This window comes from Anolis sagrei, chromosome 6, assembly GCF_037176765.1.
Source record: "Anolis sagrei isolate rAnoSag1 chromosome 6, rAnoSag1.mat, whole genome shotgun sequence".
NCBI lineage: Eukaryota > Metazoa > Chordata > Lepidosauria > Squamata > Dactyloidae > Anolis > Anolis sagrei.
The window spans coordinates 99804131-99830670 of NC_090026.1; the positions used below are offsets into that span (position 1 = coordinate 99804131).

Genomic DNA, 26540 nt, shown 5'->3' on the forward strand with positions numbered 1-26540 from the left:
ACCGACAATCAAAGAGCATTCTGAACGCCATCAATGATGGAAGTGAACCACACTTGGCACACAGAACTCCCATGACCAACAGCAAATACTGGAAGGGTTTGGTGGGCATTGATCTTGAGTTTGGGAGTTGTAGTTCATCTACATCCAGAGAGCACTGTGGACTCAAACAATGATGGATCCAGACCAAACTTGGTACGAATATTCAATATGTCTAAATGTGAACACTGGTGGAGTTTGGGGAAAATAGACCTTGATATTTGGGAGTTGTACTTGCTGGGATTTACAGCATTCTGAACCCCACCAACGATAGAATTGGACCAAACTTCCCACACAGAATCCCCATGACCAACAGAAAATACTGTGTTTTTGATGGTGTTTGGCAACACCTCTGACACTGCCTCACGATGCCCCCAGGTTGAGAAACATTTAGTTAGTGTAACCATTTCTGGGGGGCGAGGAGGGAGTGTGAAGAAACTCAGGCAACTTGTCTGCCTGAGTATATTTTACTAAGTCTATGGGCTAGTTGGGGAGGCATTCAAAGCAGGAAGCAGTGCTCAGCCAGACAGTAAAAAGCCAGAACTGAGTCTGTATAAACCAAAAAGGTTAAAATCATTGCCTTCTCTGAGTGGCTGGCAACTCTCCTCACTCCAGCTTTCCTCCTGACTAGAACTCTTCAATTCACAATGTTATCCAGAAAGTGCAATCACACCTATGCCCATCAAATTCACTTTCTTCTGAGGAGATTGAACCAATACACTATTTCCATCTCCTTTTATCTTTAATTTTGTTTTTTAAAAAATGCTTTCTTAGTCAATGTTTTAGGCCGTACTGTTGCAACTTCCAAATCAGAGGGCTGATGAAGGGACCTCATCTCTAGATGCCTTAACAGTCTTTCTTGATTCTGTAGCCCAACTTTGTGGAGTCACAAAAGCGACACCTAAGGCTGCCTTTCTATTTCTGCTATAGACCACATTCTATCTGAATGTTTACAGCAAGTGCCTTATAGCTTTCAAATAAACAAAACACTATATATATTACAGTTGTTGGGTGTGTAGGTTTTTTTTTCCTAATAATTTTATTTAAATAAGACACAAGAATTTCTATACTGAAAAAATACAAAACAAAAGCCACACTTTTCCTCATGTAAAGCAATATTGTGTGGTAATCTGAATACTGTTTAGCACAGTGGCTAGAAATAGCAGTACATCTATGTACAAAACTCCTGAAACAAGATTTGACAACCTTCTACAGCTGTATGTACGATATATCAGAGATCAACAACGGCTGGGGAATTTACATAGCAAAGCATTAGCTTTAACACATTTGATTCAGAACCTTCCAAAACACTAAGAACAAATGCATGTTGACAATTAATATGCAGTTTCTCGTGGGAAAACAGAACAAATCATATCACTGCCAAGGTTGTACACCAAAGTTCATTCTTGATCTAAAAGGCAGCTGATAGAGCTTTCCATTAACTGAAGCATTGCAAACCAAGACTATGTAATTCTATTTCAAAACAAGCATAAAAAAGGAACTGTACGGTTATATTCAACTTTACTGTAGAACCTTAAAGGAACGCACATTTGATCACAAGAATTGAACACTTTTCCCTTATGCTTTAAGATACAAACTATATAGTGCTTTCACCGAGGCCTGAGATTAGTAAGCTTAAGACGCCTGTTGCTGGATTGGTTTTTTAAAAACGAAATTACTGTGTGTACATGAAACAGATTTAAGCTCCCACTCTCAGCATACTCTTACAGTCATACAACAACTGTACAGAGGCTGTTAAGTCTACACTTCCTAACAGGCTATTACCAAATTCTTTGGTGACGATAGGAAGGAAACTGGGCTTTATCTTGCAACAACACACACATGCTATATAATTTCCATATTTCTTTTCTTAGGTACTCTTGATTGAGGCCTTTTTTTTTTCTCTCTCTCTCTCCCCTCCATTTTTCATTGGAAAGTAGTGGAGTGAGTATAAATGCAGCAGCGGTAGCAGCTGCAGCTTTAATCTTTTCAGTTCCTGAACAGAGGAAGCAAGTTTTCTAGACTTGCATAAAGCTACTCCCACAGAACTGAAAGCAAAGATCCAAGAATATTGAGTGCCTCTTGCCTTTGGGCTCCTCTTTGTATTGCAGATTATTATCTCCAAAAGCAGTGCTGTCACAGTTCCAGGGCAGTAAGGAAATGCTGCTTGTTGCTCCCAGGCGATGCAGCATCTGCGAAGACAACGCACAGGCCCCAGCACTGTCCACCCACTTTCAAAGGGTGAGAAATCTCACTGTCAATGGTCTAAACCAGTACGAGCAAAGGCTTTGATAACGTAACTATTGCTTTTTTCTGTTTTCCTGTTTTTGTTATTTTATAAAATCTTACATATTTCTTAAAGAGATTTCTTTTTCAAATGTAGGTGCAAAATACCCACCGTACACATAAAATAAAGTTTAGCTATCCATATCCTCCCAAGAGTGATTTTTTTTGCAACCAGCACATTATTAACATATATTTTCTCCAAAAGAGAAACTAAACGTTGAATTCTTAAAATGGTAACAGTAGCATTTCATGTCCTTAACTTGCCAATGCAAACATGAGGGGAGTAAAAATCCTGCACCCCTACTGAAACTCAATTATTTTTCTTTTCCTGTAATTAAAATGAAAAAAAAAATGTCTTGGACTGTTTCTCTCACACACACCATGGAATGTTTCTTATGTACAATCTTGTACTGCATTCACAAACAGCTTAATAATTATTAACTGTGCAACACCTGAAACATTTAGATGTGAGTCGACACGCTAAAATGACAGTAAATGCAATGGTTGTTTCACTTCTAACCACATGACAATGTAATGACAGACATCACAATTTGCTGGTTCTCCTCACGTTTTTACCCATGTCAAGGGTAAGTTATTTCTCTAGATTTGAATGCACTTTTCCCAAGAAAGTGGAATGTAATGAGGAAATATGTATGCATAAAATAATGAAAGGCAGAAGAGTGATGTACCCTCTTTAGCTTTTTAGCTGTAAAATATTTTATATCCCAACGTGATATACATTCCAAGTTACCTGAGTTTAGACTTCGAGAGAAGTACCTGAAGCTAGGCCATAGGGTGGGCACTGTGCAACTGGTGTGGCCATATATTTTTCTTTTTTTGCATTGTATGTATTACAGAAGTTCAAAACATAAATACCTGGATAAATTGTAAACATAATCCTGACATACAGTATTTTCCATAGAACACAACACAGCAAGACATTTTCTATTTAGACAGGCAACCTCTGTTTGATATAGAGCTTATTTATACTGTAAAATTTGAAACAGGACTCAGTACTAATCTGGCCAAACATTCTATGAAATGCATAGTCTCCACTTAAAATGCTTAATGATACTCAGATCCTACAAACATTCTGTTCCTCCCACCCAAATATGCGCAACACACAAATGCTGAGTAAGAGCATTCTGTCCCTGCCAAAAACAGCACTGAAATATAGAAAGAATATAAGTAGCTTTGTTTTGTTTTCTGGAAAAATTGCCACTCATGCAATTGAGTTTCAAACTGATACTCTGACTTGATCTAAATTATTACGTAATTTTGAGGAATGGCATGGTCTTCAGACTGCAGGTCTTGTAAAAGCTGTGGTGGTTGATGGGATGGCTGTTGGACTAAGACCTCCGTAGAGTCCACTGCGCTGGTGTCGTCCGACAGAGAGGAGAAAGAGACCCGAGAGGAAAGCTGCTCAACAGTCAGAGTACTCAAAGCGGTGCTTTGACCAGAATTTGGAGAGCTCTTAAGCGTTAGGTCAGAAGCAGGGAGTAAAGGACCCAGAAGTTTTACAGGACAGAAAGCTGATCCGGTTGGGATGAAATTAACCTTGTTTTTGTCAGGACATGAAAAGAGAGGGGCTGAGACAGGCTGACGAGTCCTATAACAAAACGGGTGCAAAAGAAACTAAAGTTAAACAGTTGAACACAGTTGGATGTGGTTTAATGTAGGTGTTGTATGTTGCTAAAATATGAGTAACACAGAATGGAATTATCTGACGAATGGGCAAACATCTTCCATATTGGTAGTCAGCTGATTGATTCACAGCAATAAAAATCCCAACCAGAGAGCAATTAGAGTATCTACAGGTTTTAGCAATGATTCTAATATACTAACCAGGTTGCAAATCCAGCCATGTGGGGTTTATCAACAGAAAATTCCCAGATTAAACACATGAAACGGCTGCACAATATTCTTCTTCTTCTCAGCAATACTTCATTTTCTAAGCAGATTCTTCTGCTGTTAAGTCTAGAAGCTATTTTACTGGGGCTAAAATAACGTATTGGGGCTTGAGTCACTTGCCCATGCAACAAGAACTTGTCTTCCTACACCGACAAATTGTCCTATTTTTAGCTCCTGATAAAGTTATAAAGCAAAAGGGGAAACAGAGGCTCTATTGCATTTATTAGCTATCTCAGTCTCTCTTAGATACATATGGATACACATACACACACATAACTATCTCAAGGAAACTATTAAGTTTCACTGAAAGAACTCTAGCCATAGCTGCTGCTGTCAAACTTTAAAAGCTAAAGAACTACAGCTACATTGTTATCCTTTCAAAGGTAGTTTTATGCAGGTTGCAGTTATGTTTGTTGAAATACTAAAGAAACCATTGCTCAGCTTGCATTTCCCCTTTGGTTATATTTTTATAAATATGGGCCACATAGTTAAGAATAAAAATGTTCCATTCCCCCTTACAGGAACATTTCAATTTCTTCACTGTGCAAAACCGGCAAGAGTGCTTTGCTTCTGAAAGGGAAAAAAACTCTCATCAGCTGGAGTACTTTATTCATCTGCAGTTGAAAAAGGTCCAGTGAAAAGGTTTCCTGTATTTGCAGATCCCAGCTGATATAAAAGGCTTTACTTACGACATTTCCTCAAAGACCTTCACTCGCTCACATCCCTCTGGGGGCTCTCGTTTGAACATGTAGCTGTTGTTGGGTTTAGGAGAGGAGGCATACTTGGGCAACGGTGAGCTACTCCCACTGTCTGAAAATTTAAAGCAGTTGCATTACTAGGGATTGAGAGCGCTTTTTAATTAAATCTGATTTCCAAACACAGTGGCTTTTGCAAAACTTTACCACTAGTGCCCGTTTACTTCAAATTATTGAACTTCTTTCACTGTAGGCTGCTTCTAGCACTCTCTTCTCGATAAAGGTTTCAATGAAGCCACAATCTTCTATATAGCAGTGCATAACAGGAAGGTACTTTTTATCCTAATGCTACAAACTGAATAAAGAAAAGCGATAATCCTGGAAACAAATAAGTTCTTCAGTATGCATTTCTGAAATGTAAATGATCAAGTCAATATTTCTACTATATTAAAAAAAAGGCAAGTGGTTAATGGTAATACAGAATTCAGCCGTGCCTTATCAATGCATAAACCCTGAAAATGTCATAAATAGCTTCTGAAATACAAAATCATTTTGAAATATTGTTCATGGTGCCATATACAGAAAAGATACTAAAAGGAAAAACAGTTCCTATATAATGCCAATGCCATTGGTGTTTGGCATCTTGGTGGGGCATTGTGAGCACCTCTTGAAGCGTGTGGTCAACATGAGGAAAAGGCGGTACGAAGCGTGGAAGGTAGCACGAAGTTCCTGAAGAGCTATGGCAGTGGTGGACAAAAAGGAACTAGGAAGCAACTGGCCAGGGTGCTCTTTTATGCCCTGAGATTACCGCTAAAATTTGAACCAAAGATGTATAGAAAAGTTTCTGTTAAGCCCGCACAGGTATAATCAAACACAATTGTGTGACTCACAGAGACAACTGAGGAAGAAATCCCAGTTCTTTTTTAGTGTTTAAAAACTGGCTATAACTTCTCCTTTTTATTATTGAATAATTTTATTTTATATTATTGAAATATACTGATAAATCCTTAATTTACACCTGTTATTCTAGTATTGTCAAAACGTTTGCTATATTCTTTCTGATAAAAATATTGCCGCTTTACATTCTATCTGCATTGTATTCAGAACAGAATATGCTTGAGCCAGTGCTGCATCATGGTCGAGTCCAGTGTCATGATGTTCCAGCTCTTCATCTCTAAATTTCTTTATTGTCTCTAACAATTCTCTGTACTTTTCTGGATCTTCTTCCATGAGTGACCTGATCCTTTTTATCGGTTTCTAAATGTCCTCCTATTCCCACAAATTAAGTAACCACATTCTGATGAGAAAGCAAAACCCCACACAAATATAACAAAAATGAAAGATTGTCAATCTGCAGGGATCTGCCAGTATTAACTTCTATATCTGTATTTAATCAAGTATAGCTACAGTGATTATCTATGGAAACATTTCTATTATTGTTCAGTTCTTTAACTTCAAACAACAAGTTTTTTTCCAGCATTGCTATTATGTATATTCAGTGCCATATGCCCTCTAAATCCCTTTTAAAGTCCTGATTTTTTTATACTGGAGCAAATGATGTGTAGTAAGCAAACTTTTCTTTAACTGAGAGTAGCTATATTAAACAGATGGCCAGTCAACATTAAAGGTGCAGTCTGTTACCAAAAGAAGGAGAAATGTACTTATCAGAAGTGGACTTCTGTTTCAGAATTCAAAAAAAAATAAAGGCCAAAAACAAGTATCTTTCTTTGTAGAGCAAGGTCTCAAAAGTGAACCGGCAGGCTGTAAATAGCACAGGGGGTCACCAAACTGAATTCTAATCACTGACACCCCATGGAGCTGGCACTTTTAATGCTATATAACTGCTTCTAATCACACTGCAGGCTGGGCCCTTGCTAACCTCCCCTTCCTCACACACACAACAGGTGCCATTAACATTTTTTCCACCTCCTGCTGTGCAAGATCACTCTCCCATCCCAAAGCAGACCATGAGTTCCTTTTGCAGACTTTCTTTTGAAATTTTCAACCTATTTAAGCCACTCTTTATAGAAATGTAAAGTAAACAGCTGATCCTATCCTAGGAGCGGCAGTGGAGCCTGTGGTCAAAGCACAGCCTCAGACCGAAAAGAAAAGATGCTTTAGAAATGTAAAGCAGGTCTGTGTCTGGCCAGCAGGTTAGTTCTCCCCACGCTTGATCAATTATTAACTTCCATTTTTTATTCAGAGACACAGTCAGACTCAGCTTAAAGCTGATTTACTACTGAAAAGTACAATGGAAATTCAGCTGAAGAAGAAAATAAAACCTACGACAGGGAACAAAACCACATAACCTTTTGCTATCATTTTAAATGCCACTTTTACATAAGACATTCAAATTGAGCATGTCTCTTTCCAAAACAACTGGTACATGATGTTTATCAACTCACAGGCTGAACCTTCATGGAAGAACCCTAAAGTAAAGGGATGGCTTGAACAGACACTAATTCTGTGAAAGTTGGATCCAGAAAAAAGGTTTAGAGCTCTCTACTCTAGAAGGGAGAAGTGGGAAGAGTAAGCATTATGAATGGTTTATTTCTCTAGACAATTACCCAAAGAATCAGAACAACTGCACAAGATAAATCTGAAGATAGGGCAGGATACAATCAGACTATCATCACCACTAATGCCTCCCTGGGGGTTATTTAGCTTTACTTCTCTTTTCTTCCAATTTCTCCAATTAAAATAGAATGAAAACCCCTTTTCTAGAAAGCAAAGATTCTCAAAAGAGAATAAGTAGTTTGATACACAATTCAAAGTTGTTGCATGGACAAATACTGCAGTAAATCACTCTGTATATTATTTCAAGTTGTTTCCAGAAAACGGCCTACTCCACATCCATGGTATAAATACATACTCCTGTCTGAAATAGTAATACATACTTGGCAGTTGAAAACTGTATTCAACAATAAAAGAACCCTTGTTAGTTCCTGTTACAATAGACAGGAAAGGTCTACATAATGACATCCCTATAAACCTATTATTAAACTGGAGCCAGTGACTACAACCCAAGTAAGTCAACAGTTAAAAACAAAGACATTATGTGTTTGCCAAGCTTCTAAAGAAATAGAACATTCAGCATTAATATTCACTGAGATAGCATGTTTTATTTATCTAACCTGGTGCCAGCAAAGTTTTGCTTTGAAAAGAAAATATTAGCTGTTTTTTAAGTTAGTGGGAAAATATAATGTTCAGCAGGATTTTTTTAAGGCCAAGATACAATAAAATAAAATCACATGCATCTGAGCATGCATAAACAGCAGTATTTTATCTAGAAAACCTGCTATTTCTTTGTGCTGAATTAAACATACTACACAGTTGTTTTGGCAAATCTACTTTTTCAGTGGCCACCAGATTAGTGAACAGATGCATTGCCTATCAAGTTGTCACTTGCTCCAAAGACAGCTCAGGCAACTGCTTGAACAAGTGACCTTGCACAGGCTTTAAAGTTGTAACTACATCAGAGTGGCTAATCAAAAAATGTATTTTAAAATAACAAAAAAAATATGACAATTTTGGCAGTTAATCAGATTTATACAGAACTCTGGGCCTCCTGTAAGGCAGGTGCACAAGGCAAAACTTGCCCAGAGGGAGGAAAATGTGCCAATTCTCATGCTAGAACTTTGGAACAGGGTCAAAACTGGAAGTGCACAGAAGTTATATATGATTCAAACTCAGAGACCATGCAGAATAATCACAGTAGTAAAATGGATTTAAATTTATATTTATGTTAAAAAGACAACATTCTGGCTGTAGAGAACAGGTTAAAAGCTATGAAAATATGAGAAAATTAAAGTCTTTATATATTTGACTTAGAAAGCAACTTTTTGGGGGTGGGGGATTGGATCAATTTCAGTTAATGTCATCTTACAATGTCAACAAGTTGCTTGAATCAGTTTGTTCCACCACATGTAAGATTCCTCCCCCCCCCCCCATTTTAGCTGTCAAGTAGAGTGGGATTGATGATGCTTATTATTATTATTACCCCACTTTATCTCCCGAAATGTGACTCAAAGAGTACGTTCAGGGGGGATAATTCTCAAGGAAAGTACATGCTATCTTGAAAGAACTTACGGTATTTTTTTCCTAAAGTGGATCCCCTTGGACCTAAAGCTCTGAAAGAACTACCCTCCTACTGCTAATACCTTCTGTTTGGATGAGATGCTTCAGCATGTGGTGGCTGGAGACCATCAGACAGAAGAATCTCATTATCTGGACTAATTTCAGTTTGGTTTCAGGAATGAAGGAAAGACATGAGGAATACTATCCTACTGATCTTCCTAGATCTTTTGGCAGATCTTGATGCCAATAAAGAAGGTATTTTGTCAGACCAAGTCTGAGAGCTAGGAGTAGGAAGCAATCTGTTAACAGTACGCACAATATTGGTTTGAGACACTGGTATTGGGAAATTTCTGTTCAGTTCCATAGCTATCAAGGTGTGTGGTGCCAAAGGATTTCATCTTATCCCTCCCACCCCATGGCATGTAAGTATTCCACCATATCTCCCATGGGTGGGGTTATCAGATCTATGGGTGATGGCACTCAGCTCTACCTTTCCTGGGCATCATAGTTGGGAGTGTTGCAGATGATGGACCAGTGCCTGGATACTGTAGACAGCTGACTGAAAGGCAGTGGAGTGAAGCTGAATTCTGACAATAAAAAGAATCTGCTTACTGGTGATTCCTGTATCCAGCAATTGGGAAACAGTCTATACTTGATGGACTTGCTGAGTGTTTGGGGCAGCTTCTATTTGTCCACCTGCTACAGCCCTTTTTGGATAAAGATAATGCAGACACAGTATGGAGTTCACACATTCCTAACTTGCATATTAAACTACTATAATGTATTCTATGTTGGGTCTCTGATGGTGATTTGCAAGCTCCAACTCATGCAAATCCTGGCAGTCGAATTGCTCACCCAGGCATCACGTAGACAGCATTTAACATTGGTCTTAAAGGGATTGTTGCCAATAGAAAATGGAAGACAATGTTCTCAACTGGGACACAATGCCTTGTCTGGGTGACCTGATGCAATCTTTTCAACATTTTTTTTAAATTGCCAAACTATTCAATATGTTTAATCTATTTAAATAATTTAAAATGTTTTAATTTTATGTGTATATCGCCCTGCTATGATATGGAAAGAGGACATAATTAATTACTGTTGTGCTTTCCATTCAACACAACATAGCATTTTATGTTTATTTACATATCAAAATGCTAGATCATCTTCTTAACCTACATTTTAACATGAAACACATAGCCATAATACAACCAAGCTGTGATGTTCCTTGGGTGGAAGGGGGTTGGTTGTACTGCAAGAACATCTTTTCTGATAAAAGGTCTGAATGAATCCAACTGAACATAAAGAAGACAGAAGAAGCAGTACAGTGACACATGGACTTAAGGAAGCCTCCATGTATAGTGAAAGCATACCTAAATAGAGAGAAAGGGAATGAAAACAAGTCAGATGGGGCTGGAAATAGAAAGAAAAGAAATTGAAGGGACAGGGAAGCCAAGTTTAAGCATGTGTAGAAAGTGACCGTTTACAGAAAAGAAACAAAAACAGAAAAAGTATAAAATGGAACGAAGAAATGACTAAATGTGCTTTAAAATTAAGGGATACGCACATTCATTTGGTGAATGAATAATATATGAAATAAGAAAAAAATATTCCCCTGTTTTTTCTGTTTGTATTCCAAACCTGAATGATGTTGTTAATATAGAATGTCCCTCTTGACCAAATATGTATTTGACTTGCTTTTAAATATAAATATACAGAATAATAAAATTCTACAGCATTCATCAATTTTACACAAAAAATTGATCACAAGGCATGTTCTAACAAACCATGTTTCAGATATTTGTAGGCCAGTGTCTACACAAATATCTTAAATGCTCCATGGAGCAAATTAGTATGTACACTTAAATCCAGCTGCAGCTCCAACTAGAGATGGATCAATAACGGGATCTACTTAAATTGAGACTAGTCAATCACTATATATATTTGTAGTCATTAAGGTTAAAAAACATAGTGACCAGAAAAAGGAAAGGAAAAACAAAATGTTAAGCGTGCTGAATTCCATGCTCACTGCCAACATCCATGCTTGCATAGCACTGCAAAGGCACAAAAGCACTGACTCTGTCCCAAAACTATGAACATCTCTACTTTAACTCTTGCAAACAGATTGCAATCTATACTCACTTGACTGGGAGCACCTTCAACAGGGCTTACTTCTTAGTTGACATAGAAAGGATTGCACTCTTAAAATAATAGATAGCAAAATTTGGCCAGTGATTCATTCATCACCGAAGTCTTTCCCATGCCATAATATTGTGTGCACTGATTTGGAAGAATTGTATTATCTTTCTAGTTTAATGCCGCCAAATGAACAATAAAGGGAGGGCAAATTAAAGTTTAATTACTTAAAAACACAACCACAAATTGGATTCACTTCTTTGACCAACAATGTATGCACTATTTTATACAGAACATCTCAGCAACACTTTTCTTTAACTTCATGAAAATAGATAAAAGACTTGTTTGCTGTGTTTTTTCTGACATTTATGGAAGATGTTTGTGAAACTGCACAAACAAGAGGGAAAACATATGTAAACAAGCAAAAACAATTATGAGTGGTTTTAATTCACATCAACAGGACAGAAAAAAATCTGATTTAAGCACAATGAGCATACTGCTGAGTAGAAGCCAGCCAGGATTAGCGATTCAAATTGGCCCTCACCTTTGTCACGGTCATACAGCATGTCTTCTGTGGAAAAAGGACTCCCATCCTGAGATTCAGGAGGACAAAAGGGAGAGATGCAAGGGGAATGACTACTACAGCTGCTGCTGCGCTCCTGGACAGAAGGTGTTTGCGTATCAATGCTGCGTGTGCTGCTGCTACGATAGTGAGCAGGTAACGGTGCTCTTCGGCCATCAGGAATATCCAAGGGCTGCAAACAAAAGCAACATTATTAAAATGCACAGTTACAATTTGTTCTCCTGCAGTGAAGTCTGAGACCTGGAGGGCACTCTGACCTGTACTAATTTTTTTCAAACCAGACATGACCTTGTGAGAGGGAGGGAAGTCAACTTCCTACAAAAGGAGGCAAATGACACAATGCCATGCTGTTCTTCAACTCATTTAGTTCAACAGACGGCATGAAAATTTCAGTCACTCAAATGTGCAGCTATATCCTTAAACAAATGTTGGGGCTGGATGCACTTTGACAGTTAGCCCTCATGCTGAGATTTATCCGTACTAAACAAATGATTTTTTAAAAAGAAAAGGATATAACAGTATGAAAGGAAAACAAAACCAAGGCATTTAATTAAAGAAGACACAAAAAGTAACACAGTTTTAAATGACTACTTTTATCACTATGAGACACAATTCAAAGCTTCTCTTTTGCAAAAAAAACCCAAACATATTGCTCCTTTCAGCAACAATTCCCTGATATCTTGCCCTAAAGGTTAGGAAACAGTAATAGAAGGGATTGCCTCAGCATATATTACTTTTGCTCTTCCTTAGCTAATTCGTTTTGTTAAGATTTATGATTGTTTCATACTAGTGTCCAAAAAGTGTCCAGAAAACTTTATATGATTTTTCTGTATGATTTTTCAAAATAGCTGCTCTATATGATTTTTCAAAATGGGTTTCTACAATACAGGTATAGAAGTTATAGTATAGTATTTCTACGTCAAATACAAGCAAAATTTCATGAACCATTTCACATCTCAATTCATCTAAAAGCTGTCAAAACTGACAAAGCCTTTAAAACACATGAATATAGATTAAATTCTGGGTCGCAAAGTTGGAGGTATCATACTATGAAAATGTAGGCCATTATGGGAAGACTCAGAAATAGCAATGCAGAAAAATACTGAGTCGACCAACTGAAGAGAAAGTCTACAATGGATGAAACAATATCTTCCTCCTGAAAAAGTTCTGGAAAAGTTAGTGTGTTCAAAATAAGTGGTTCACATTCCTGAAAGATTAAAAAGCACCTACTAATCCTAGAGTCCTCAAAATATTGTTCTTGCAATGAAGAATAATATTTTCTCCTTCATTTATATTCAGGGCTTTCAATGCACAAGGGCATTTTTAGAAAATCTGGACATAAAGAATGCTGCAATTCTACTTCGGACATTTCTTTCAAAACGTTTAAATGGAATCAATGAATATATAAAAATAGCTTTTCTTTCGTGTAAGATAAATATGTATTTCAAGATTATTTTCCATTTGCTTTGTTTACTGCATAATCTTATAAAACCATGGCACTGGCAGCAGGTTTTTAATCCACAGCAAGAATTCTGCACTCTTCATAAGGACACCCTCCCCCAAATTACTTTTTTTTCTATTGTGGCCATCATAGAGTTTATCTGGTTCTAATGATTCAAAAATATTCAAATTAAGAGTCTATCAGGAATCATTCTTTGGGTAGGATGGGGCAGAGCTGGATCATGACAACTCTCAACTTTTTAAAGTATCCTTCATACCAATGACAGATTCAAACTATTTTCTGGTGCTGTTGGGCTGATGGAGAATACTAAAGAAAACATAGTGTTTCTCATTCAGCAGAGATCCATGTAAAATTACATTATACAGCACGGTAATTGACACGAAATATAAGATGGCATAGTATAGCTGAAGATAGACAAGTCATGTCCTGATAACAGCCTTTGTTCAACAGGAAAAAACCACAACTATTTACATATGGAACAGGAAAATAATTGTTAACATATATGAAAGACTTCTTCAAAATACTTTAAAAGATTTAGGAACAATTATCACAAATTCAAAGGCAATTTTTCCAGTATTTTTCACTCCTGTAATTAGAGTTGTTAAGTATTACTAACACTGGATTTATTCTCCATCAGTCAGTTTGGACTTATCCAATAGTATTAGTTCTTGAGATAAAAAAAAAGCATTAGATCTGGTTGTGTCTTTTGAGGTGAGAATGTCTTATTTCATTGTGAAAGTTCTGGCAACAATCCAGCAAACCACTTAAAACTGAGGAGCCCTAATGAAGTCACCACAGTTCCTCCTCATGTGATGTTGGATCAGACTGCCATTTAGTATGGCAGGAAAGTAAACCTCCAGCAATACTTTTTGAGAAAAAGAGCATAAATCTTACATGGCTATTTGTTTCATTACTAAATTAGCATTGTTAATGTTTGCAGCTATAATAACCAGATTAACACTAGTGCTCAATGTGTATTCTATCCCACATTTCTCCTTACATGAGGCACCAGGCAACTAAAACATTACTCACATCTTGCATCAGTAAAATTCCAATCACTTTAACTGTGTTTTAAATTTTCAGTGTTAAATTTTGATACTGAAATGAAGCTTTCTACAATGTCCTGATTGTCTTACCATCACCATCAGTTAAATAAAGCAATGCGTACTGACTTTCTGCCATCTCACACTACCATTTCCTTGAAGAAAACACAAGTAAACTTATTACCTAATATGTACAAGTGTTAGAAAAAATATGTATGTTCTTAGTTAGCATAGCTATTCTAATGTGGAATATATATGTTACAAAATATCTTCAAAATATGTAGAATGGGCAGGTTACATACCTCTGTGTTTTTTGGTTGGTTTTTTTTTAGTGAACCTCTGCGCAGTCACATATGTGAGTTTACTGAGTTTGCACAGGCTCCAACAGAGTTTTCCAGGCTCTAGCTTTTGAATTTTGGCAATAACACCGCCCACTCCTCTGGACTTTTAGGAGGTATGAAGGAAAAGAAAGCAGGGTAGCTGGAGATGCTTGACTCTGGACTTTTTTGAAGACCAGGTCATCCATCACCTTTGATTATTGCTTTACCTCCAAGGGTTTCTGCTACTTGGACCATCTGATTTGTGAATGCCTGAATATTATCCATGGGAGATGGTGGGTCTACCAAGGCTACTTGTCGGGGAGAAGTCAATGCCAAGGGACAGGACAGATCCCGAGGATCTGAGTCACAGTGATAGATTATTGGAGTCACAGTGTTGGGCTGCAGTCACTGGCCAATGAGCTGTAGCCTCATGTTGCACCTTGGGAGGGGGGAAGGTCTTGACATAGCAAGTCCAAGCACCACAGTTGGAGAAGGTGAGATTGGTGCGTGCTGCTTGGCCGCTGACTCCACAGAAGTGTGAGATACTCTTGCAGGGTGGGCTGTTTGCCATACTTTGAAGAGGTGGTCTTCATTTAAGCAGGGAAAAGTTGATGGCAGGAGCTTTATGGAGGGCCATGTATCATCACTGGTACTTGGATGCCCATGCATACCGATTGAGGGGGTGACTAGGTCTTGTACTTCGCCTTCCAAGAGTGGTTTCTGTGGGGTCGGAGAAGGCTGTTGTTACAGTAAGGCCAGCGAAGAGCAGTGTGTGGATGCTGCTGAGGAGGGCATCTTGTTTCTGCTCTTAAAAGTGGATGAGGGTTGAATATTCCTTTTTTTTCTCTTTTTTCTGAGGTCCACTTCAAACTATTTATCTGGTGGTGGGGGAATCAAAGGAAGGTTTTCTTGTGATGCTTGAAATGCAGCTCATTTCCATTCTTCAAGTGAGCACTTTAAGGCGATCCTCATGAATGAGGAGGAAGGTACTGTTGTGATTGAGGCTGAGGTCAATGGAGCTACTGATGGCATTGGCTGATTTGATGTACCTGATTTTGAGTTCAATTTAGCTGAAGTGGAGGGAGCCAGGGTTTACTGGTAGAGGATCGCCCAAAGCTTTGATTCTCTGTTTCTCCTGGCTTGAACTGTGAATACCTGGCAGTACTGACAGAAGCCAACTACATGGCTCTCCAACAAGCACTGGAGGCGTTTATAGTGTCTGTCTGAGTCCTGCATTTTCACGGTGCATTGGCCACATCTCTTGAAGCAAGTAGTCAACATGATGTGTCTGCAATACAGCTGGCTTTTTGATTGAGCTGCTGCAGCAGTGGATGAAAAGGAACTGGGGAGCCGTTGGTGTGTGGCATATTTATGCCCCCAGAGGAGTGGATGGGGTTACCGCCAAAACTTGAAAGCTGGAGCTTAGAAAACCTTTCCGTTGGAGCCTGTGCAAGCACAGTAAACCACATATGTGATTCAGAGACCACGAAGAAGATAGATATATTATTTATATGTATTAAATGATCTCATTTCAAAAAATTTAGAAAAAATTATACCATATCTAATTTCCATGTATATATCATGCCCATCAAAATAAAACTCTTAGCATCTGTCTTACCTTGGACACATCTTCTTTTCCACTGTTTTCTTTTATGAACACTTTCTCTAATTCAGGGCTTATGCCTTCTACATTGCATGGCACACGTGAAACAGTTGATTTTGGCACTGAAATATTTGACAGTGGCATAGGGACTGACCTTGAGAGAGAAGCCTATAGAGCAAATAAGAGATATGTCAGATTCACTTAAAACCTACGAGAAAAAAGGCTGATTTCTGAACTTAGCCTTAAAGTACAGAAATGATAAAACAAAGGGACATGCATTGATTTCTTAATCCCGAAGCCCATCAGTGGCTGCAGATTTCCAATGAAAATGGGTCCATTAACTCACTATGCTACTCTTTTAGTGACTTACAAAATAGCATGCAACACAAAAAGAACTGACTCTGATATAAACCAAATGCATTATATAAACTGAGCAAGCATATTAAGAGGAACATCAGTGACCTATCACAAAGTTATTCTAACATGGGAGAACATAGTATTTCAGAAGGGTGTGAAATGATGAACTATAGAAAGCAACTGATCAATCTTTATTATTTGTTTTAACTATTATTTATCAGCTGAACTTAAGATGAGCACCTTTTTTCTAATCCCAACTACACTGGGCAAATATTTAGCAATTGCTGTTTTTGTGTTCTATATCAACCTTATGTCATATCTGTATACTAAGAAGAAAATCACACCAAATATAATGAGCTTACTCCTGCTTTAGGCTGTAAGAATTTAGTCTTAAGCGTGCTTTCTTAGTAAGCATATTAGATGACCAAGATACTTGCACAATACAATCAAGACACAAGCAAAACCAAGTGACTATTTTATTAGTACAAGATCTTATTCTAGCAAACTCCCCCAAACAAAGATAGACTACAAATAACATAATGTGCACTACGATATAAACTATTGTTTATATTACAATATTGGATTAAAAAATTTGAGCAATAAATATTTTTTAAAAAACAGCATTCCACAAAGCTGGAACTGTATAGGAGCATATTTGACCAAATAGTTTTTGAGAAAAAAATTGAAAATGCTGTACACTAATACATGATCACCACTTCTGGGTACAGGAGGTTGAGCTGTTGCAGTTCTTCACAGAAGAGGAGGAGGAGCTCCCAAGAACAGCATTAACCACTTGAGGCAATGAAGTCATTGGGCTGTCTCGAATCTTATCAAACATTACAAAAGATTATCTGTTGTAAGCCACTTTTGCATAGCGAATTAAAAGGAAAAACTATAAGTTTTGCGAGATTTTATTTAGACTTAGACCTCTGCACATTTCTTAATACATAGATAAGAAAATAAAAAAATTAGCTTTGTTTACCATTATAAAAGATTAATAAATTATTATTATTATTATTATTATTAATAATAATAATAATAAAAGCACAGCTCTATAGGGCTCCATATTATCTACCACATTATTTGTTGGCAACATTATACTATATTCAATGTAAAACATGATTGCAGATTAATGTAAAACAAGGAATAATGAGAGTAAGTGATAAGACAAATTAAATATATTACTGTTCTTTTGCTGTTCCAACAGTTACACATTTTAGTAATAAATTATCAGACACATACATTTTCAACAGTACTAAAAGAGATTTCTAGGCAAGTGGCCATAATTCAATAATGGCGTCAAGCTGTCCACTGGAAAAAATAGACAACGTTCTTAAGTCTATTGGACAATGCTATAACCATATATCTGCTGAAGATTTTTTTAAATCATGGTGTTATTTCTTCATCTTTTCCTAGAACTAAACATTGCTCAATTATAATGGAATAAAATTCTTTTCACATCTTTTCAAAATACAGGTTTAATACAATTTTAAAATGTACATAAGAATTCAGAACAAAAAGGATATATTGCCTTATTCAATCCTATTGAGCTATCTGAACAAACCCAATGGTCTACTTACCTGTGTCTGATTGATTGCTATATGGTTGCCATGGAGAGGTGACTGACGTTCTTTTTCTTTATTGTGACGACTTTGTTTACTGCGCTGGAGCTGCTGCCTCAGTTTGGCAATCTGATTGGAAGAAGCAACAAAATCAAGTAACAAAAGGCATGGAATACACAGTGCTCAAATCTTCATTTTGGGAAGGGAGAGAGATAGCAGTCTTAACAAATGTTAATTGCAAAAATGCAATACAGTACTACACTCCAGACATAAAGGTAGCTTGTGACTTTAGTCATTCTTTGCTGTTCGTTCTTCTTGACTGCTAACATGAACAATGTAGGTTTAAACTGAAAGTGAATGGAGCAGTTTTATGATACTTTAGACAAGATGAAGTAGTACATTTGAGAATCACAGCCATAAAAGCTGTAATTCACGTGGAAGGAAAATACATTAATTCTGAATTGTCTCCAGAATTCTGAACATATCTCATCTTTGAAGATAAAAAAGTGTATTGTATTTGTACTACAATATTAACCTGCTGCAGAGAATGTAGTCCTAAACAGTACTGCTTACTGTTTTCCAAGGAAAGACTTAAGTAGCTCTACATGATTGATCAGAGTTGAAATCTTTTCCATAATAAACACTAGCCTTTTGTTAATTTGTGTTTGTAAATTGAAATAGCTCAAGAAAGGTGATCCTAAAGAAAACAACCAGCCAGTAATACTAGCTAACCAGAACAAATCATCCATGCCTTGGCTCTATAGACCTTGGAGCACCTGAAAAAGAGCCATTCTAAAAATAAAAATAAAACGGTATGAATTTACTTGCACTATATAGGGTACAATTCAGAAAGTTCTTTCATTTTGCTTCTGTGAGTTGTAATCAACAACACAGATTTTTTTCTAACCCTGTAAAAGCTTTACCCTTGTATCCAAAGCCACTCAGTACTTTCAGTAAATGCTATCATTTTCTTACCTTATTTGGTTTATTTATTGTTATGTACTTTCAAATAGGCTCCAATTTATTGTGAACTTACCACAAGGGTTACTGGACAAAAAAAATTCAGAAGAGGTTTGCCACTGCCTTCTTCTAACACTGAGAGAGAGAGACTTGCCCATAGCTACCTAGTGAATTTCCATGGCTGAGTGGGTATTCAAGCCCTGGCCTCCCCAAGTCCTAGTTCAACACTACATTACACTGGCTTACTCCTCCTGATTCTTAATACTTTACAGAATAACTTAAATATGACATATCCCATTCCTGCAACAATGACTGAGCATGCAAGTAAAACAGGAACAGTCCCTTAAAAATAAAATGGCTTTTATTTCCTGGCCCAAATTCATTAACTATATTTCATGGTAGTTATAGTCAGATAAAGACCACAAGAATGTGTGAGCCAGAATTATGTTGTATTTCAATCATCTCTTCAGATATCTCGGAGGTTCACACGATTTCTCAGACTGATTAATTTCTTATCACATATTAAACTGTGGACCTTACAGAGTTCACATGCCAATCTTCCCACAGAGATCCACTTTGACTCCCCAATGCTTGCTATTCATCTACACACACAGAGAAAGCTTAATTTGAATAAGGGAGCAAAAAGCATGGATGTACTCCCATGAAAAGATACAAAATACATTAACAACATTTTACAGTAAGAGTGAAGTCTGAGGGCTTCCCACTTGCCACAGGGTTAAGCACTTACTTCTTTTAGTTGATCAGCACTGCCCCATGAAGCTGAACGCTGATGAGATCTCTTTTCTAATACCTCTTCGGCCCAACAGCTAGGTGTCTAAATGAACAAAAACCAACAAATATGATTTGGTGACTTGCCTCTGTTTTAGATTTATAACTCCAGAAGAAATACCATTTACCATTTGTATTTTGAGTACTGAAGGCATTTTGCACACATATATTCTTAGAACAAACAGTATTATTTTTACTCCAATTATTGCAAATAAAAACTGAAACAAAGCAAAAATCAGATTGGCTTGCCCTAAGCTGTGGGTTTGTAGGGAACAGGGCAAAAATTGAACTAGAAGACATCATGATTCATAGCTCAGTTCTAACCCCTACTAATCTCTACCAAAAGCGCAAAATGGAGTATGTTCTCAATACTTTGCTATTCACATCTTCATTGTTATTATATGCACTTACATATTTTAAAAGTATCTACTCTATTAGTAATTCATGATCAGCAACAGCATAGCCAATGTAATATAGTAATTCTAAGCTACACTCACACTTTTTATGCTACATCTGTTATACTGAAAATGTGGCTTAGGCCACATGAATAAAAGCAGATGTGAAAAGTTTCAAAACAAAGGGGACATTTATTTAAAAGTGTGGAAGTGAAATGTTCAATGTAAATTCAAAACACAGATTCTCTGAGAATAAATCATTTTCACAAAATATTTAGCTGAAGAAAAGGAAAAGATATACTACAGCATCCTAAAAGTTAACCTATGAATAACATAAAAGCTAAATCTGTTTTGCATCACAAGCTTCAGAACACCAGTGGTGAGCATTCTTATTTATACTACTTTTTCTTATCTAAGCTTATTTAACTCAACTAATATAAAATAGTTCCTTAGAACTCTATAGTTTTAAAGCTGGAATTCAGCTGAGCTATTGTCAAGTAAAACTTTATGTGAACATTTGCTATAAAGCTGTTAGTGATTTCTTTCAAAGAAATCCTATGAATTATTAGTTCTTTAGGGTGTTGATAATTCTCTAAGAAATTCCTAATTATCTTCAAAGAACCATAATACTAAGGTTCCTGAGCAAAGATCAATCCACTGAGTGCAGTTTAGTGTCAACAGAAATTCAGAAAATGTTGAGAATCCACTTCAATCACCAACGGTAATAAATGCACCTTGGTAGTTCATATTGATCTCAATGCTAGTCCTTTTCATTCTTCATCAGACTGGCACACAAAGCTGTCTTGTGCCAGATAGCTGATAATTCTGCTTTTAAATTATTGGCAGACTAGGGCCAATTTTGACCCATAGGGATCACCCATATGCTGCGCCAATGCCCCAAAATGTGCTTTTAAATGTTTGTTTTCCAGAATCAAAAGCACCTGGAAGTTCATTTCCAGTTTGGGGTGAAAGAACAGAAAAGGCCTTCCACACTAAAGTAAGCCCTGGTGATTTGCTTGGAATTGTAATTTTTTTGAACAGAATTTCCCACAGCGGTAGAAATTCAGGGGCAGCATACCTTATCTAGAATTCCAAAATCCAAAATACATCAAAATCCCAAACTGCCCACATGGGTGGCTGTGATAGTGACACTTTTGCTTTCTGATTATTCAATATATGCAAGCTTTGTTTTATGTACAAAATTATTTAAAATGTTGTTGAAATTATCTTCATGCTACAGACATAAATTGTTTATGAATCATAAATGAATTTCATTTAGGCCCCATCGCTAACACATGCCATCATATACGTATATGGAAATCCTCTCCCCCAGCCCAAAACATTTCTGGTACCAAGGATTTTGGATAAAAGATACTCAACCTGTACACTTTATAATAATTATAGTAATTATATACATTATTTGTATTCAGCTCCATATTATTATTATTATTATTATTATTATTATTATTATTTGAACTTATATGCCGCCACTCCCCTGGGACTCGGAGCGGTTTACAAGAATAGCTAAAATCTAACAAAATTTAAAAGCAATTTAAAACAAGAGACTCAGGGAAAAATTACAGAACACATATATGTCAAACATTCAATGCCATTATACAATTATTAATGACAGACATTACATAAACAGAGGTAAAGGCCTCCCCCACTTTTTTCCATTTCCAGCATCTCCGGCCACTGGGGGGGGGGGGGTGCTATCGCTCCATCTTCCATGTCAAGGAGCTTTGTCATGCTTAGATGTTCTCCCAATGAAATTGCTCAAATCACCGACATGTTCTTATGGGCCTTTAATTACATCCCCGCTTAAAGCAGAATCTATTTATCTATTCACATTTCTGTTTTCGATCTGCTAGGTGGGCAGGGAGCTCAGACTGACGGCGGGTGCTCATCTTGATGTGGACTTGAACTGCCAACCTTTCTTTTTTTTTTTATTGAATTTTATTATTACAATAGTAAAAAGAAGGGACATGACAATAACAACAGACATTGACCTACATAAACACCCCCAGTGGACATCCCCAACTTACATCGACAGACATAACATAGCACACCACCTACAAATATTTAAAAAACAGAGGAAAAAGAGCCCGCATTGGCAGCAGACCTCCCCTCTCCCTACTGCGGTATTTCAGTGTCGATTTCTGTACTTCTATACTTCCAAGATGTTTATTTTCATTCTTCTTCCTGTAGTACCTTATCTTATAAATCTACAATTTTCCACTAAATAGTACATTTCTATTTGCTCATACATACAAAGGTGAGTCTTTATATCTTCAATTATCTGTACATCATATACTCTACCTTTTCCACTCCATTGGACAGTCTATTTCTTACATTCCTACACGTTCTTCCAATTATTTTTGCTGTTCCTATTATCCTTCCTAAGCCATCCTACATAACTTAGCCTTCCACCTGGATACTATTCCTTAACTTCTTATGTTGTGGTATTAATCTATTAACATCTTTATCTTCCTTTCCCTGAGCCATTCTATAACCAGGGTCCAATTTGTTGCCGTTACAGGCATATTGCGTGAAGCTGACAGGATATATGTTAAGTGGTCCATATTCCTTATATCTATTATTTTCTCTATCCACTCTTCCTCCGAAGGTCTCCAAACCTTGGCCAGTAGTAAACGGGCTGCTGTTATTAAATACACAAACAGTTTGTCCGTCACTTTGGCCCACAACCCATCCGTTAAGCCTAATAAAAAGCATTCCGGTTTTAAGGGGACGTTTTTCTTTACTATTTTTTGACATCTCACTTGAATTAATTTCCAGAACGGTCTTACCATCTTGCAGGACCACCACATGTGTCGGAAGGTCCCCTCCTCTTCCCCGCATTTCCAACATTTATTACACATGTGTTTGGAAAAATTTGCTATTTTGGTTGGTTTTAGATACCACTGATGAGTCATTTTTACCCAATGTTCTTTAATGTAGTAAGAGTAGGAGTAATTTGTTTTTCTATTCCATATAGTACTCCACTCTTCTAACGATATAGATCTCCCTATTAGCCTCGCCCACTTGATCATATATTCTTTGATCCGTTCTTCCTCCGTTGACCATTCAAGTAATAGCTTATATGCCTTTCTAATATATTTTCTGGGACTGTCCAGAAGTCTATCCCAGGCTGTTGGGTTTTCCATAAAGCCTGTTTGGCTATCTTTCCTAAAATATTCTTTCAGCTGCCAATGTTGTAGCCAAGTGATATTATCATACTGATCTTTTAGTTCTTCCTGTGATTTTAATTTAATCTCCTTTCTTTCCCTGAACAGCAGGTCTTTATACGTTGGCCATGATCCCCACCCCAATTCCTTCCTTTGGTGGGCTTCAAGGGGGGACATCCAGAGTGGCGTTTTGGGGTATATCCTCCCTTTATATTGATCCCATACTTTTAGGAGAGCTGACCGGATAATTGGCAAGATTTTCTGTAGCTTAGCAGTTTAACCCACTGTGCTAAGCTTAAAACTTTATATATAAACTTTATATAAATTTATATGTGTGTGTGTGTGTGTGTATACACACACACACACGCGCGCATATACACACATAAAAAAGCTTTATATACAAACTGGGCATTCTTCCAGTGGTTATGGCTGCCCCCCATTTGAATACCAATGGCTGCAAAGTATCTTATAATGAAATGCATGAAGCAGTCTACACATCCACTTTAACATGCTCCTTACTGGAATAGTAACATCCAACCTTGCCAACAGTACTCTTGGATAAAATCAACTACACTAAGAGGAAGGTATGTCAATATTGCATTCTAAAAAATCACAGATTTAAGTTTATTACTATGTCAATTTTCCTTTTTGAGAGTAATAATTAAGTACAACTAATTAGATGTTTTGATAAAAGACAACCACAAGAGTTTAACAAGGTTTTCATACGCAGAACGTATATCTTAGCATCCTTACCTCCTATTCAATTGTTAATGTTTTCAAGCACATTAAACTCACAAGATGAAGTAACAGTTACACTGATGGTGCCTTCAAAAATAAATTATTTACCCACAATGAGTCACAATAATAGAGAAGTTCAGAAAGATGCAATGGGTCAAACGCCATTCAATTCTGCCTCAGCTACTTAGAGGAGTCTAAAAATACTACAGTACAATTTCCTCTCAACAAAGCATATGAAATAATGGCTTAAAAGTCACTCTGAGTGTTTTAAAAACATTTTCCTTCTGAACCATATAGTGCGCTTTTTTAGTTCAGATATGTGGATGATACCTTCACCATTTGAGGAAGAACTAAACAAGTCCCTGGACCACCTCAACAGCATACACACAAACATTCAATTCACCATGGGGGGAAAATGAAGGAAAACTGCCATTTCTAGATGCCCTAGTCATCTGCAAACCCAATCAACAATTTGTTCACAGTTTACAGAACACCAATGTAAAAACTCCAACCATCACCCAAATAAAAAAGAAGCACAATTAAAGTCCTGGCAGACCGTGCAAAAAGCATCTGTGAACCCCACCTTCTCCAAGAAGAACTGAACCACCTACACTGGGCTCTACAGGCCAATGGATACTGCACTACAGACATCACATGAGCTGCAAGACCAAGAACAAGCCATCCACCCAGAAGAAAAGTGTTCTTAACATACATCAAGGAAACCATTGACCGCATAGGAAAGCTGATTTTTTTTCTGTGTCAGGAGCGACTTGAGAAACTTCAAGTCACTTCTGGTGTGAAAGAACTGGTTATGTGCAAAAAAGTTACCCAGGGGATGCCCGAATGTTTGATGTTTTACCATCCTTGTGGGAGGCTTCTCTCATGTCCCCACATGGGGAGCTGGGGCTGACAGAGGGAGTTCAACCTGCTCTCTCTGGATTCAAACCACTGACCTGTCATTCAGCAGTCCTGCCGGCACAAGGGTTTAACCAGTTGCGCCACTGGGGGCTCCTGGGAAACTGATGAAACACATCCTACAAACTATCTACAGACCCACTAGAAAAATCCAACAAATCCTACGTTCAGCAAAGAACAAGAAGGATCCTCTCACCTCTGCAGGAGTCTCCCATACACCATATAGCTGTGGAAAAGTCTACATAAGGACCACCCAACGCAGCGCTCAAACACGAATCAAGGAACATGAAAGGCACTGCAGATTACTTCAACCTGAAATCAGCCATAGCAGAGCATCTGATAAACCAACCTGGACATGGTATATTATCCGAAAACACAAATGTTGGACCACTCTAACAACTCAACAAAAGTTTGCTCCAGATACAGTCAGCCCATTGTATGCTAATCAAGGTGGTCAGTTGAAACATTCACACCTAGCTCCAGCAGACAAGGGTCCTTTGTCTCACCCTGGTCATTCCACAGATATATAAACCCTTTTTCCTAGTTCCTACCTCTGAGGATGCTTGCCATAGATGCAGGCGAAACATCAGGAGAGAATGCCTCTAGACCATGGCCATACAGCCTGAAAAAACCTACAACAACCCACTCTAACAACTACCATGTCAGACTACAGAGAAAAGCCACTGAAATCCACAGCATGTGAACAATTTCAATAAAAAGAAGGAAATCATGAAAATGAACAAAATCTGGCTACCAGTATTAAAAAAACCTCTAAAATCAGGACAGTAAATCAAGAGCAAAACTAAAAAAATGGGTAATTACAGACAATAATCATTAAGGGCCACCTAACACCTCCTAACAAAGGATCTCAGCCAGCAGCCAGCCAGGATTTGAAGCTGCAAGGCCATTAAATGCTTGTTGTTCATTCGTTCAGTCGTCTCCGACTCTTCGTGACCTCATGGACCAGCCTACGCCAGAGCTCCCTGTCGGCCGTTACCACCCCCAGCTCCCTCAAGGTCAGTCCAGTCACTTCAAGGATGCCATCCATCCATCTTGCCCTTGGTCGGCCGCTCTTCCTTTTGCCTTCCACTTTCCCCAGCATAATTGTCTTCTCTAGGCTTTCCTGTCTCCTCATGATGTGGCCAAAGTACTTCAACTTTGTCTCTAGTATCTTTCCCTCCAGTGAGCAGTCGGGCTTTATTTCCTGGAGGATGGACTGGTTGGATCTTCTCGCAGTCCAAGGCACTCTCAGCACTTTCCTCCAACACCACAGCTCAAAAGCATTGATCTTCCTTCGCTCAGCCTTCCCTAAGGTCCAGCTCTCACATCCGTAGGTGACTACAGGGAATACCATGGCTTTGACTAGGAGGATCTTTGTTGCCAGTCTGATGTCTCTACTCTTCACTATTTTATCGAGACTGGACATTGCTCTCCTCCCAAGAAGTAAGCGTCTTCTGATTTCCTGGGTACAGTCTGCATCTGCAGTA

At 37.7% G+C, this 26540-nt stretch overlaps 1 protein-coding gene across 2 annotated transcripts in view; it reads right to left on the reverse strand.

The window, feature by feature from the left end:
- Nucleotides 1-1034: 1034 nt before the first annotated feature.
- Nucleotides 1035-26540, reverse strand: part of GLCCI1 (glucocorticoid induced 1) — a 41640-nt gene continuing 16134 nt past the window's right edge. Inside the window, exons 3-8 of one of the 2 annotated variants that reach the window (XM_060782198.2) lie at nucleotides 19780-19866; nucleotides 18090-18200; nucleotides 16168-16320; nucleotides 11686-11896; nucleotides 4923-5043; nucleotides 1035-3931 (exon numbers count right to left, since the gene is read on the reverse strand). In XM_060782198.2, coding sequence (XP_060638181.2) covers nucleotides 3583-3931; nucleotides 4923-5043; nucleotides 11686-11896; nucleotides 16168-16320; nucleotides 18090-18200; nucleotides 19780-19866 — 1032 coding nt within the window. In that variant the 3' untranslated portion in view covers nucleotides 1035-3582. The remainder of the gene's footprint in view (nucleotides 3932-4922; nucleotides 5044-11685; nucleotides 11897-16167; nucleotides 16321-18089; nucleotides 18201-19779; nucleotides 19867-26540) is intronic. The other variant, XM_060782199.2, reaches the window with a different exon arrangement.